The sequence below is a fragment of the Phyllostomus discolor genome, chromosome 6 (genome assembly GCF_004126475.2).
Source record: "Phyllostomus discolor isolate MPI-MPIP mPhyDis1 chromosome 6, mPhyDis1.pri.v3, whole genome shotgun sequence".
NCBI lineage: Eukaryota > Metazoa > Chordata > Mammalia > Chiroptera > Phyllostomidae > Phyllostomus > Phyllostomus discolor.
The window spans coordinates 128,877,005-128,892,449 of NC_040908.2; the positions used below are offsets into that span (position 1 = coordinate 128,877,005).

General features: G+C 33.8%; 1 protein-coding gene across 2 annotated transcripts in view; it reads right to left on the reverse strand.

Moving 5' to 3' along the window:
* SBF2 (SET binding factor 2) overlaps window positions 1-15,445 on the reverse strand; it is a 432,668-nt gene that overhangs the window by 200,970 nt on the left and 216,253 nt on the right. For both annotated transcript variants that reach the window (XM_028514405.2, XM_036029007.1), the window contains exons 4-6: window positions 5,279-5,401; window positions 3,857-3,967; window positions 2,048-2,153 (exon numbers count right to left, since the gene is read on the reverse strand). In XM_028514405.2, the coding sequence (XP_028370206.1) occupies window positions 2,048-2,153; window positions 3,857-3,967; window positions 5,279-5,401 (340 nt within the window). The remainder of the gene's footprint in view (window positions 1-2,047; window positions 2,154-3,856; window positions 3,968-5,278; window positions 5,402-15,445) is intronic.

The window sequence follows — 15,445 nt, forward strand, 5'->3', positions numbered from 1 at the left end:
TCCAGTCCATTCTCCTTGGCTACCAGGTTACACTGATGTTGTGCAAACTGTTTTCATTATATTAACAATGGCTAGACTTTTTCTGGACAGACCTCATATGTATGTATAAATTTATAGGCATACTTAAGGCCTAGAATGCAGTTATCTTGTTCCAGAGAAAATTTACTTTTATTTCTTCTATATGTCTGGAGACAATAGCATCAAGAATCACCTTAACTCATTTCAGGGAACTGAAATGACTTCCAGCTGTACATCAGTTCTTCATGGGGACTGTTCATTTGCAATTTATCTACCCCTACTAGGTTTGTCCTTTATGATCCCAACTCAAAGCATGAGAGCTTAATAAAAGAAATCTCCACAGGTAAAACCTGAAGTCAAACTTTCCTTTCCCCATGCGATATCAATAATGCTGATCAGCTCTTAAGTTATTTCTCCCAAAATACAGGTACTCTGGGAAAAATTGGTCCCAAATGTCTGGCTTACTTCTCTATTTTTATGCTTTTCTTAGACCATGGTTTGGTAATTCTTGAATTGTCTCTGATACTTTCAAGCAGATGTTGTTTATACTTGTACAGCTTTCCTAACAGTCAGTGTTAAGAGAGTTAGTCTGAATTACATAGGCCACCATTACTGGAAGAGAGGTCCAGGTTTTATCAGTTTATATTTTATACCAGTTTTTCTCACTGGTATTCAAGGTAATATTCTTCTAGTGCATACATGAAAACTCAAAAGCATGAGAGGTTTATAAGGCACTCACTAAGTATGAGATAAATGGCAGCATTTGAAAATGTGAAATTATCTGTCACATCCTTCTATTCCTCTTCAAGGTAAGTCTGCTATGACTGACCTACAGGGGTGTCCAACCTTTTGGCGTCTCTGGGCCACACAGAAAGAAGAGTTGTCTTGGGCCACACATTAAATACACAAACACTAATGAAAACAGATGAGCAAAAAAAAGGTTTTAAGTAAATTTACAATTTTGTGTTGGGCCACATTCACAGCCATCCTGGGCTGTATGTAGCCCATAGGCTGTGTGTTGGACAGCCCTGTGAGGAATGCAGCCCCTTTAAAAAGTAAAAAAATGCAGCTCAGTAGTGCTTGGCTAAAGTCAGTTAAGTCAGTGGTTGGCAGGGAGCATGGACAGGCTGTAGGTAGTCCTTGAATCCCTAAAATTACTTCCAAAAGTGAGTGGAGGGAGGATTTAATTAGCAAGATATTCTATAGAGGAATAAGTACCACCAAATAAAACCTATTACATGCATTAAATAATGGCTTTAATTAAATTAGGACTTAGTTGAGATGACTCAGTAAGTAGAAACTTTCAGGGAGAAAGAAAGGAGTGTTTTGAGTTTGAACTATTGAATGGAGGTGGATATAATGGAGAAGAACTATTGCTCTGGGACTGATATTACAATCCTTCTTTATATGGATACTAGAAAACTCTACTTATATTTAATCTCTTCTAAGGCTTTCTGCATTTGACTGATTGAAATAGCAGCAAGAGAATACAGATGGAGCCACTAGTGAAAAGAAGTAGCGAGTTACAAAGCTGAGAAAGGAACAAAATTTGTGCAAGGAGCTAAGAACTCTATGGAGAAGCAGAGTGTTAGTGGTAAGTTGTATTACTCCTTAAACGAAGGACAAGCCATCCAGTGTACAGGGAGCACTTTCTAGTGCCTCCCCCTGCAATTCTTCATTCTAGCCATTGGTAGGATGAGAAGGACAGGATTTTTAGTTCCATTAGACAAAATTTCTACAAAAGGAATTTATCTAAGGAAAAGCAAAATATATTACCTATTCATCTTTTAAAGCACAAAGAAAATATGTCTACTTTTGAACAGTCTAAGTGACTCCAGGGCAATGGGGGTCTGGGTTAAAGATTAAAAAAAACAAAGACTACTACCCATGTAATTATATATTTTATATACCAAGTATTTAATGGTTTGCTTTTTATTTTCTGGATTCACATCAGGTGATATGAGCTTAAACTAAATTTCGTTTTGTAGGCTTCCACAAGAGGACACTGAAAATAGGACAAAAGACATACCCAACTGCTGGAACAGGAGGGCCACGCTCGTGCCTGTGACAGGAAGGCTGTCGTGCAAAGGAGTCTGGATCAGCTGCCGATCTCCCGCACCCAAGGAAAACAGTTTCTGCAGCGTGGGAAAAACATACACACGCACAAACACATAAAAGATTTCTTTTCAGACATTTTCTTAAGATTAAAAAAACCCCTTGATATTCAGATTTGGAGCAGATGATGACCATATTAACATCCAATGAACAGATGCAAAGGGCAACAATGTAATCCAAAACATTCAAGTGACTTTGCACCCAACTGAATATGGTACAAGAAAATTCAGCAGTTGAAAGCTGAAAATTTAACAATGAAATACAAAAATTACTGACAATCATACTTATGTGAAAAACAATAAAATATTAAAGTCAACATTTATATGCTAATTACAGTTCAATAAAACTGGAAAAAAAATATGAACCACACTATTACATACAATAATTTTTAAATTTCTAGTAGCCACCATAAAAATTTTTAATTAGAACGTAATTAGAAGTTAACAAAATAAATAAATAAAATAAAGTTAATAAAATAAATAAAATTAACAAAAATCCCATTAAAATAATGGCCCATAAAACAATTCCACCACTTAAAGCCTAGTTCCAATTTCAAGCAAGCCCACATTTCAAATTCTTTCTTTGGAGCCAAGGTAGGAGTGTGAAGGAAGAGAGTGCAGGAGGCAAAAGGGGGGATGAGGGGCAAAAACTTAAAATAAAAAAGACACTGGAATAGATGAAGACACTTAAAAAGACAAGGGGCAAGGAAAAAGGATGGCAATTTCATTGTAAATAATCTTTGCCAGATTGAGGATAAATCATGTAATTTTTAGAGGACTATCCTCTTCACCAATATTACATAAGAATAAACAAAGTAAGTGATCAACTAATTGATTCTAGGGCTTGAGGAAAAGTCTTTTTTTTTTTTTAGGTATCATGCCTTAGAAACATTAAGTCATAGAGCTGATGTTCTTATTTTTCTACTTCAGAGACAAATATGAAAATCTCAAGACATACACAAGATAAAAAACATGACCAGTCTGAGAAAGTTTTACTTCAGTAGAAGAGCTTAATTTCCTATTTCAGGCTCAATCTATGGCAAAATCCTCGGGAAATTTTCAGATATACGTTACACTTTCCAAAGATCTGTGATTTTGGAAAATGATCAAAATTACTGTTATTAAAGGTAGCAAACTGAAATAAGAAAAATAAACCCTCTTCTTTCAAATTTGAAAACTAAGTTATTCTATTGAAGACTACACTCCATGCACAAAAGAGTTTTAAGACCACATATAATTACTGTTATCCAGGGAAATAAATTAATGGATTTATTCAGAAATAATTACAAGGTTACAAAAAACTGTTATGAGGGTTTTCTTAATGTTACTGCCTATTTTTTCCACTCAAAAATTTCTGACCATTAATTAAACAAAGCATAACTATATAGAGTAAGGGGGGTACAAAGAAAACATTTAAAAAGTTTGACTTTAAAAAGTGTATTACAAGAAAATGTAAACTGGAGTTCAAGTTACACAAAATATGACTTCTAATTACGTTATGTGAAAGGTGAACCCTGTGTTAAAATTAACCTCATGACCTAAGAAAAGAATGGAATCTTAGGTCTCTAGAAGGCAGACCATAGGGACATTGCTTAACTAAGATCCTCTTAAAAACAAAAATATTTAAAGAATTCTTTTTTTTTCCTTTTCTTCACAAATTAAATTAACTGGACAAGAGGATAAAAGGCACAGGCCCCTTTCATCCGCCTTTTTACTCTATTTACCTGAGACCCTCCAGCCGCTGGGACAAGGCATGCACACAGGTTTGCAATGAGGCTTTCCAAGGAGACATTCAGACTGTCCACATACACAGTGTAGATCAAACCCAGGCAAGCCTGCAAAGGGAAGATGCATGTCATTATTTCATGGAAAAAGTAAGCACTAAAAATAAGTTGTGGTGACATCTGCTCCTAGGAAAATTTCTCTTTGAACCTAGTAGAGTATATTGTACAGTGACATGGAATAAATTTGAAGCAGCAAATGTTAAGTTTATTAAATTTTCCTCCAGAACCAGAAGCTCTAAATGAGCTTTTGAGATGAGCTTATAAAAAGCAGAAATCTATAATTTGTAAAACAGGTGTCTGTGCTGAGAAAACCACTCTAGCAAATGTGTAGGGTTTAAAACTGTTTTCTTTTTGGTCTCAAAATAAACATTTAGAAATTTTATTTTGTTTTGCAACTCTTATAAATTCAGAATATTCTATATAAAAATTTAACTTGTGTGAATTATTACAAAAGATCACAAAATAGAGACAAGATATGATTAACACTTGAAGCTCAGAAGAAAGTAGGTGGAAAAAAGGAAGACAAAATGCAATCTTTATAAATCTTTCAGTTTATTAAATTCTGTAATTATGAAATTTTATTATTTGTTAGGAATCACTTCATTGTCACTGAAATATTGACACCAAGTTAATTTTTTAAAAATGTATATCTCAATGAAATGAAAAAATTTGCCAGAAATTATGTATTAATTTCCAAAATCCTTCAGAAGATTTTAGGTATGGTTTATACTTTCCAAAGTAGATCTGTGATTTTGGACCATGGTCAACATACTAACACTAAAGGTAGCAACTGAAATTTAAAAAAAAAAAAGCCCTCTTCTTTCAAAGCTTAAATGTATTTATAGCTAAATTAAAATTTTTCCTTACACTTGAAAATTCTGAGTGTCTAAAAAACAAAATACCCAAAGTAAACAATATTTTTAAAGCTATGTTGGCAGTGGTAGTATCGGAACTATTTGAAAACATGAATATTCATCTACTTTAACCTGGACTCATCAAAAGAAGGTGAGTAAAAGCATCCAAAGTTGTTACAGTGCTAGTGTATTTTACATTTGCTACAAGTAAGCCAATGATTTCTTTAAGATATACAAATTTTTGGAATCTGTAAACATGGGGCCTTTAAAAAAACACTACATTCTTAAAATTTAAATAGTTACATGAACTTACACATGAACTTGGGTATTTATTTCACCCAACATGAAACATTTCTGCTGTTAACACTAATTTTATTGAATTCCTAAGTCAATTTAATTTAAATACAAGGATATTTGAAATACAAAGAACTGTTACAATGGTTTGCTCAAAACAGATTTATATAATAATACAATGTTTTATATATATTGACAACAAAGAGCTCTTTACCCTAAAAATTTCTGGATAATCTAATCTGGATACCAGCACCAGGCTCTTGGGAGCAAACACTTCCGCAGGCTGAATTAAACCAGTCACTTCTATTTCGCCTTCAATCTCTTCCTTCTTTGTTCCCTAGAAAAAGAGGCACTGTCATCAACACAGATAGAATTTCCTAGGTTTATAACTCACGAAAGATAGATAATCACACCTTCATATAATTTACAAAATCCAAAATTAATTACATGATATAATTTATAATATAATTTACAAAACTCAGACTAAAAACAAAAAGCATACTTTGAAAGCCATCTAAATTATAATGCAGGGCATACTTAATGTTTGAAAAGCTCCTTAAGCTCTGGATACATACCACAACTCTATTTGAGCATTTGGTTTCTGTGTGAGGTACCAGTAATCAAAGGTAAATTAGACACATTAAAGTTATTTTAAATAGCAACCCAAAACTAAAAATGACATTTATTTAAATGGAAAGTCAGTTTTCAAGAAAAGAAAAATCTGTTTTAGAAGTCAGGCACTCATTTTCATTTTTGTCTTTCTACTTGTCCAAATCTTTCAAACAAAAGTGATATTCTTTTAGAATTCTAAGGCTTGCAGACTGTTTTATGCTCTTAGGAGTAAAGCCCAATCAGCCTAAATTCTTTTTGCCCCTGAGCAACAATGCTGATTTTTGTAAAAGAAAGAATGTTTTTACATACAAAACTAACCTTCAGAATGCCCTTTGTGCCACTGAACTGTACATTTAAAAATGGCTAAAATGGTAAACCTTTTGTCATATATATTTTAGCATAATAAAAATATCTAGAATAAAAAACACCCAAGTTTCACTTACTAAATACTGGTTAATGAAATAAACTTTGAACAATATTATTCTCATTTATTAGTTAACAAACATTTCCTGTGCACCTACTATTCCATAATACTATATGATGCACTATAAAAGTTCTAAGTAAAAAATAATAAAAGATAGAGAAATAAATAAATTCGTATTTATTTCTAGATGATACTGTAACATGTTAGGACATTTTCCCTAATTAGAATTCTCTTTTCTTTCCTTTCCAATGATCAAAGGTCAGCTTAAAATTTATCTTCCTTCCTAAAGCCTTCCCTTTACTGACTTTTCTTACTCTCAATTCCTAGTACAGTTCCCCAACATGTCACACCTGCTCATACTTGTTCCTCCTGCCAAACCTCTCCCCAAAATGCCACAAAATGCCATACCCAACTTGACATCTCCACTTGAATGACTACCATTTTTTGCCGTGTATAATGTGCTCCCATGTATAACACGCACCATGTTTTTGTGCACGTTATACATGGGATTATTATGGCATGTAGTCATTATACCCATGTATAATGTGCATCCTTATTTTCCCCTCAAAAACCTGGGCAAAAAAAGTGCACATAATACATGGCAAAAAATGGGTTAACAGGTATCTCGAACATGCCCAAAACACAGATCCAATCTTTCTCCCCAAATTCCACTCCTCCTGCAGAATTCCCTACCTTGGTGGAAATCCTATCCCTGAATTTAGCAAATCAAAAATTTTGATTTCCCCTTTCTGTCATACCCCATATCAAACCGTCAGGAAATCCTTATTTCTTACCATTTCTATTGCTACCACAACATTGTGAGTGACCATCATTGCTTGTCTGAATTATTTTTAAGAGGTTCCCTCAGTTTCCTCCATTCCTCTTTAGCCCCACTACAATTCCTTGCTCTCCTTAAACATGCTGAGCATTCTCCCAGCCAAAGGTCTTAAGCATTTGTTTGTTGTTCCTTTGCCTGGATTACTTGTTCCACAGATATCCTAATGACTTCCTTAGGCAGGTCTTCATTTAAGGGACTTCCACTCTGTTAAGCCTTTGCTGCCACCCTCCTTGAAACTGCAAGGCCCTAAACAGTAACTAGCCCCTTTCCTTACTTTACTTTTTTCATGGCATTTATTACCATCCAACATATTATCCATTTTTATATTGTGTTTTGCTCCATGAAGACTAGGATTTCTGTCTGCTTTCCTCCCTCTAATTTCCACCTTCCTAAAACAAGAGCTAGGCACATAGTTGATACTTATTATTTACTTCCTGCATACATGCAGGAGTGCACTTTCTTTGAATAGTTTTCTTGGTATTTTACCAAGGGAAGTTTCCTTCCCCTATTCATAGAGGCCAGAATTGTATTTTCTATTTCCTTTGGTGCCTGTATAGTTTTTAGTACAGTGAAAGATAACCAACTTATTAGAGGTCTATAAAATGCACATATCCAAAGGGAACTATCCATATACTTTTTGTATGTGTGATATTGTCCATATGCTCTTGAAAGGTTTTCATTTGTTACAAAGCAAATGCTAAAATTAGAGTGTTTGGTTTCTGGAATCCTTAGAAATAATAAAAATGTGATGAATATAAATTTACCAAAGATTTCCACACCTAATGAATCATATTCTTCATGGATTACTAATAAATCTGAAATGACAAAAGAATGACTGAAATTCCTGAAAGAGATAAAGCTATCCACATTTTTATGAGATTGTGATAAATGCCCTAGAGTACCATTAGAAGTCAGCTTGAGCAAGTAGATAACCGTTTCAAATAAATGACCAGTAACCTACTTTAACCAAAACACAAAACAGAATGCAACATCGGTCATTTCTTAAAGCTTAGTTTAGTTCTTTCAGTAAACATTCACTAAATGGCATAGTTATTAACAAGAAAAAAAAAGGTACAATATAATTTAAATAAGTATTTAAATCACTTTTCATTATAGATGTTGACATTTACTTTGTAAATGTGCTATAAATCATAAGATGCTGTTATTCTTAATTCTAATAGCTCATAAAAATATGTTTTAAGTTTAGAGAATTCATGCTCCTTTTTTCAAAGCAAAATGTATGGCTATGACTAAAAAAATTTTTAAGCCCAAAAAATGTTGGTAAAATAAGATTTGTTCTTGAGATGGTAACATGGTGTTTTTGATAGAATTTTTCTATTAATAATTTATCATGTAAGGGACTACTGCCTCTTCCCTGTACCTGCTAGAGTATCTTTTGTGTAATAATTATGTAATTATACTAGACTTATTTGGTGTGGTTTTTTAAGGAGAGATTTTCACATACTGAAAACATCTGAGAAACTTAATAAGCAGGAAATTAAAAATAGGTTTTGAGTGTAACAGATGTTATAATAATGCCATAAAATATAACTGTATAAAACATTTTCACATATTTTATTTCAATGAACAGTGTTTGCAAGCATTCTTTAACCTAAGGTTATTCCTTGGTTTAAGCAGGTTCCCTTAAAGATACAAATTTACTTCAAACACCATGCAGTCACTGAGTTGTCTCACAGTGACTGCATGATCTCCTTACCTCTCCTACACATCATCAGCACATGCCATAACTTGCCCATTTACAGATTCTTCTACTTATTAGTACTATGGACTACATCTTCTAGTGGGATCCCCAACTTCTGTGTAGTTTACATTCTTATAGTTCATAGTCTCTCTGCTTCATGATATGGAATTAATTAGTACTCACCATATCGATTTGCTTCCAAAATGCTACTGCCCTGTAAACATAGCCTGAGACAAATATGCTAATAATTACTAGATTGTTGACTTTATGGGATGTCCCCACACAGCAGATAGGCACAATCTTTGGGAAGTTTATCCTATCACTCAGGCTGAGCACTTCAATGTCACCTCTGTTGCACCCCTAATACTTGATTCCATTCTACCCGGAAAAGACTTGTTGCATTCAATATCCTCTCTGTGCTAAGTATGTTTTCAATAATACCATTTCACACTAAAACCTCCGTAGAAATTTCTTTAAACACTAAGTTTAAAAAGGAGGGTAAAAGGAACTATACAAATAAAAAACTTTCCATTCCACATTTGCTTTTTGAAATGTAAGTAATTTGTTATAGCATGCATTACACACAGTTGCCTCAGTAAAGCAATTTAAGGACTTAAAACATTTTTCAATATTAAAAATAAAGGAGCTTAAGTGACTGCAAAATTCTGTAAGGTCTACAATTCTCTCTGAAGAGCATCTTTATTTCTTGCTAAATAATCTGTTGATCTGTTACATGTCCACATGATAAAACCTAGTTTTTCCTGCATGGTCTGGAAAATAACGACATGAGAAATACACATTTTAGGATAACAAGACTTCATATAAATTAGGCCACTAGTCTTCAATTCAGAATCTAATTTACCTCTAGCAAACACCAAAACAAAAAAAACCCTAATATTTTCCCCTTCAAGAGCTCCTAGGCTCTACAGTATTTTGAAGGTGGGACAAATTCATTTGCAAGGCTACTATATACTCACCCTAGAAAGCTGCCTATTTTTAAGTGGCACAAAGTCCACAGGTTCTTTTAAATATATTCCTAAGGCAGCATTTTCCAAAGTGGGTTTTTTCTTATTTTACTTTTTTACCCTTACTCTAGGACATGCTTATTGATTTTAGAGAGAGAGGAGAAGGAAAGAAGAGAGAGAGGGAGAAAAACAGTGATGTGAGAGAGAAACACTGATCTGTTGCCTCTCGTACACGCCCCAAGTGGGACTGAACCTGCAACCTAGGCATGTGCCCTGACCAGGAACTGAACCCAGAACCTTCCGGTTTACGGGATGACACTCCAACCAACTCAGCCACACTGGCCAGGGCTGAAGTGTTTTTTATTGGAAGCAAATAGATATTACTTAGCAAATGGTCTATTAACCAAAGAATTTTGGAAACAGTAACTTAAAGCCAAGTTAAAAAGGTTTCTTTGCTGCAGAATTTCTCAGACTTTGATATGCCAAGGCCTGGAAGGTTTTACTCCAAAAGAACAGGAGTTGTCTTGGGTAATGGGATTATAGTTGATAAATACCATATAAAAATACTCTACACATATACAGAGAAAAATAATTTTCTAAAATGTTTATATTTGTATTACCTTTATAATAAAAAGTTTAAAGTTATAAAAAGCAAACAAATACATTTTTGTGTTTATTTATTAAACACTGACTACACAGTTGGCTACATAGTGGGTGCCGCAGGACAGGTACAGTGCCTTGTATCAGGAAATGTATAATCTAGCTTAAGGGCTAAAACCAACACAGGTGAAATAACATTAACCAGTACAAAACAATACTGTAACATTTTGAAATTCATATTTAAAGTGCTTGAGAAACTCTGAGAAGGTGTGAGGCCCAAAGCAGAGAGCTAGGGCCTAAAGGATAAATAGAACAGTCAGAGGGAAGGGGAGAGGGAAAGGGAAAAGGAGACTCCAACACTGAGTCAAGTGAAAACATTCAAACAGGTGAGGCTGGCAAGCCTGATTTGTAGTATACAGGGTTCAGAAGACCTGCTTGAGTGTGGATGGTAAGGTAATAATATGGATGTAATAATTTATAGTTTTACTTTGAACATTTTACCTAAAATGTCATATGGTGTGCTTGAGTATGGTATTGTTACAGAATACACAGTAATAGAAGATTTTGTAATAAAAAAGGGGCATTATTTGTGCTGGACCCTGTGTATCTACCCTGCCCATTTGTTTTCATAATTTTAGTCTTCATGTATCTTTTTAAACTACGATAAACACTAAAATTTTATGTTAGGCATACTTAACTAAAATTCCTTGTCTCTGTTGACATTATTAGTTGATAAAATGGATTAATTTGCAATGTATTTTATAAACAAGAAATATGACAATGGTGGTTTATTGAAAGTTTTAATTTTAGCATATTTTATTTCAATAAATCTTAATGTATATCTTCTTTAAAACATCTTCCCCCATTAATATCGAGAATAATCAAAATTAATGAATTAATCAGGGTAAACTGAGGAATATGGCACTGAGATATGTTCCTGCTCATCATTTATCCCCAACACACAATTGATTCATTTCAACTGTTAGAAAGCACTCAAGAATTCTTTGGTGTATCTTATAAAATTATTAAGAAAATCAAGAACAGATTTAAAGTGTCAGAATTGTGAGAAATGCTATTAAGCTAATTCTGCTCTGGAGAAACAGAGATGATGATGAGTCCAATGTTTGTGTGAGGTGAAGAAATAGCAGACAGACTCCATGTGTGTTTTCTAAGAAGGTTAACCATCTCAGAATTGGGTTCTCAGAGATTCAAGAACGTTATTTTGTGAACCACCATAACCAATGGACTCTTGAATGTTCTCTTCCATTGTTTGGTAAAACTGGTGAGAAATAAATAAAAAACACTAAGTCATTTTTTAGACTAAACAATTACATCATTATTATTTGGTGAGTTATAAGATCATATAGCGTAAGTTCACCAATTCACATGTTACATAAAATATCCTTCCCTGGAATCCCTGAAGGAAAAGTTTTATGTGAGGCACAAAGATTAAAATTTCAGTGTTTTTAGTTTTTTCTAAGGAATACACGTCAAAATCTTGTTTAATGACCATGTAACATGACATATTAAAATACTCCATAAAGAAGTAAAACATTTGGTTATGCACAACTAACAAGCACTAACTCTAGCAATGCACATCCCTCTATAAAACATGCCTTGGTTAGATAACTAGGACTAGTATGCTGTGGTTCATAATTTGGGTGGGAATTTTAAAGTATATCTAACATAAACATAATTAAAATATATTTTAAAATCAGATATAGTTAACATGATATAATAATAAAAATAATATTAGAAGTACCGACTTCATTTTACAAATGAGCAATCTCATGCCAGAGAAAGGAAATGACTTGCCAAGGCCACACAGCTTGTTAAAGGTGCAATGGAGACTAACAAGTCAAGTCTGACTTGGGCTAGTTCTCTTTCCCCTCTCTTGTATTCTTACACATAACATTTAAGAAACTGTTAACAAAATGGGCATTAGTTCAAAGAAACTGTTCAGAAGAGATTACCTATGAGAAGTCACATTATAAATATAAAAAGATGTTCAGACTTTTTTTAAGTATATTTGGATGTAATCATCTTTCTTATATTTAAATAAAATAGTGACAACAATACACAGTTCTTACTGCAGCCCTTCATGGTACAAAACTGTTCTTAAAGTTTAAGAAAAAACACTTAATGTTGAAGGACTTTGGGAACCTATTCTCAAAATTTGGGTTTTTTTTAAAATGTGAGTAACATCTTTAAAAAATATTTTCATGATTTTATTTTGTATTGTATTTTTTCCATTAACATTCATCCCCCTTATGCCCTCTTCCACCTGCACCTGCTCCCATCCCATACAATCACCACACGAGCCCTTTTGCTTTTTTGCTGGATGCCTCTACCCCATAACCCCTACCCAGAGCTATCAGCCTGCTCTCCATCTATGAGTCTCTCTATTTTGCTTGTTAGTTCAGTTTGTTCATTAGGTTCCACATATGAGTGAAATTAATTACATGGTATAGTACTTGTTCTCTATTGTCTTAATGTGTCACATTTATTTTAAGCAGATAATATTAAATAACGATAGCTAATTCAGTGAAAGTTTTCCCTACAAAATGCATCTGTGAAAATGCCAAGGGGACTGTTAAAATTCAGCATTCTGTCCATCAGCAAATTCTCATTTGAAAAGAGAGAAGACAGATATAGAACCCTCCTGTAAAAAGCACAGTCTTCACCATTCATACTGTAAGAAAATCCCATGTGTATATGTGCATATGTTGCGAATTATCAAACTACATAATAAACTCAGAATATATAACCCCCCTAGTTTTATTTACCTCTGACTTATGTTACTTACACTAATTTTCACTTGATTCTCTGTTGAACAGGTATAAGGACTAGTCTCTAGACTACTAACAACCATAATATCGATTATAGTAGAAGCAAACCTAGTTCCACATTTCTCTATGCATAATTCCTAATTCAGTTAAATAGATCATCATTAACAAAACCTTCCTTGAGGGAATCAGTATTTTTCCAAAATGATATTCATCATAGTTATTTATAATATTGACAAAAGGGGAAATAAAGGCCCATTGGGAAATTAAGTGCATTATATCCTCATGGGTCAATTAGTTTATAGACATTTATTATTGAAAGAAAATAGGTCAAACTATTTTTTTCTCTTCTCTTACTATTCTCCCAGTACATTCTAAATTTCCTACAATGAGCATAGCATAGTTTGATAACTGAGATCAGGGGTAGAGAAAAACAAAGAAAAAAATGACTGGGTTGTTCTTCAGAAAAAATCTATCAAGTGTTGTGTTATGTGATTTCTTCTACTGTTCCAAGTATTCCCATCAGCTTAGAAATCTATTTTTATTACTTCATTTTTCCAGGCAAATTGCTCAATCATTTGGAATTACTGTATTTTATTATGAGCACTTAAATTTATTTTTTTGCCCAAAGCTCAACTTTAAATAAGATTTATTAAAATGTACAGATTCCAATGATATGTAATATTTTCACTGTCACATATTGATAATAAATAATAAATAAGACCAATTATGGTCTTACTCTCGACACATTCTTGAACCAATAACACACTGCTATAATTTTTGCAGGCTTCTTTTGGTATTTGGGCTTTGGAGGCAAACAGAGTCAAGTTGACTTAGTACCTAAATGTCCCTGGGTAAGTCCTTTAGCCTCATCTATAAAATGGGAATGTCAATAGAGCTACCATGTAACCCAGCAATCCCTCTTCTGGGTATCTATCTGAAAAATTTGGAAAGACTTATTCATAAAGACACATGTACACCTATGTTCATTGTAGCACTAATCATGGCAGCCAAGATATGGAAACAACCTAAGTGTCCTCTGACCAATAACTGGATAAAAAAAAACATGGTACATACAACAGAACGCTGTTCGGCCAGAGGAAAGGATGAAACACTGCCATTTGCAACAACATAGATGGATCTTGAGAGTATTATGCCAAGTGAAATAAGTCAGATGGAAAAGGACTAGAACCACATGGCTTTACTCATATATGAGATACAAAACTGAAAGCAACAAGTGAACAAACAAGACAAACTCAGGCAGAGAAAACAGTACAGGGAAGGACCCCAAAATGGAATTTATTTATAAAAAGTTGTATATTCTTACATGTTTAAACTCCAGTCACCTCCAAAGTACTCTATCTGATGCAATACACTTACTGAGATGTTTTTTTCCATTGCTCAAAACAGTTTTTGAACTTGTCAATTTTGATGCTTTTTAATGCTTCTGCCATTTTTTGTCTTACCTCTTCTACAATACCAAAACATTTCCCTTTGAGGACCCTTTTCATCCAGAGAAACAAAAAGAAGTCACTCAGGATGAGATCAGGTGAATAGTGAGGGTGAGGCACACCGGTCATGCCATTTTTATTCAAAATCTGCTGAACACTCAGTACAGTGTGGGCAGGTGCACTCATAAATCACCCATCATGAAATGGACAAGTGCCTTGAAAGAGCCAACAAACAAACAAACAAACAAACAAACAAAAAGTTCACTGAAGCTGAATGCAGCCTCTCACAACAACGGCAGCTGGTACACTGATGCAGATGAGTTCCTAGAACCCACCCACCTTGCTAGCAGGAGATGCCAGTACTACAAGGGGCCTGTCCTCCAGAAGGTAATTCCAGGTTTTTGGGTCCCTCCTTGTATGAAGGTTACCAGAGGGGAATGGGGTGGAAGTAGTAGGATACAGAGGGTGAAGAGTAAAACACATGGTGACAGAGGGAAACTAAACTATGGTGGTGAGCACACAATGCAATATACAGATGATGAACTGTAGAATTGTACACTTGAAACTTATATTATTAACCAATGTCACCCCATTAATTTAATTCTAAAAACTTGTATAATAAATAAAATAAAATAATAAAATGAGAATGTTAAAACATACTAATTGGTATTTTTATGAGAAGAAAGTAAACTACACATGAATTCAATAAAATGGAATAAAATAAAGTATGTAAAAATTTCAGCACAGTTCTTGGAACATAATAAACCTTCAATGTATCATAAGCACTAAAATCTTTCTTCCCATCTGTAAGCTTTTTGCCTGAATTGCCAATTTTCTTTCCCTTAGTCTAAGTCTTAGTTCTTCAGTTTTAAATGACCACTGAGTCCTTTCAACTTTGTAAGATTCATTCCAGCTACCCATCTTCAATTATTACCTCTTTCATTGAACTTGTTCTAATATACGGTGCTTTGGTATATCTTTATACATAAGTTTTGGTTTTACC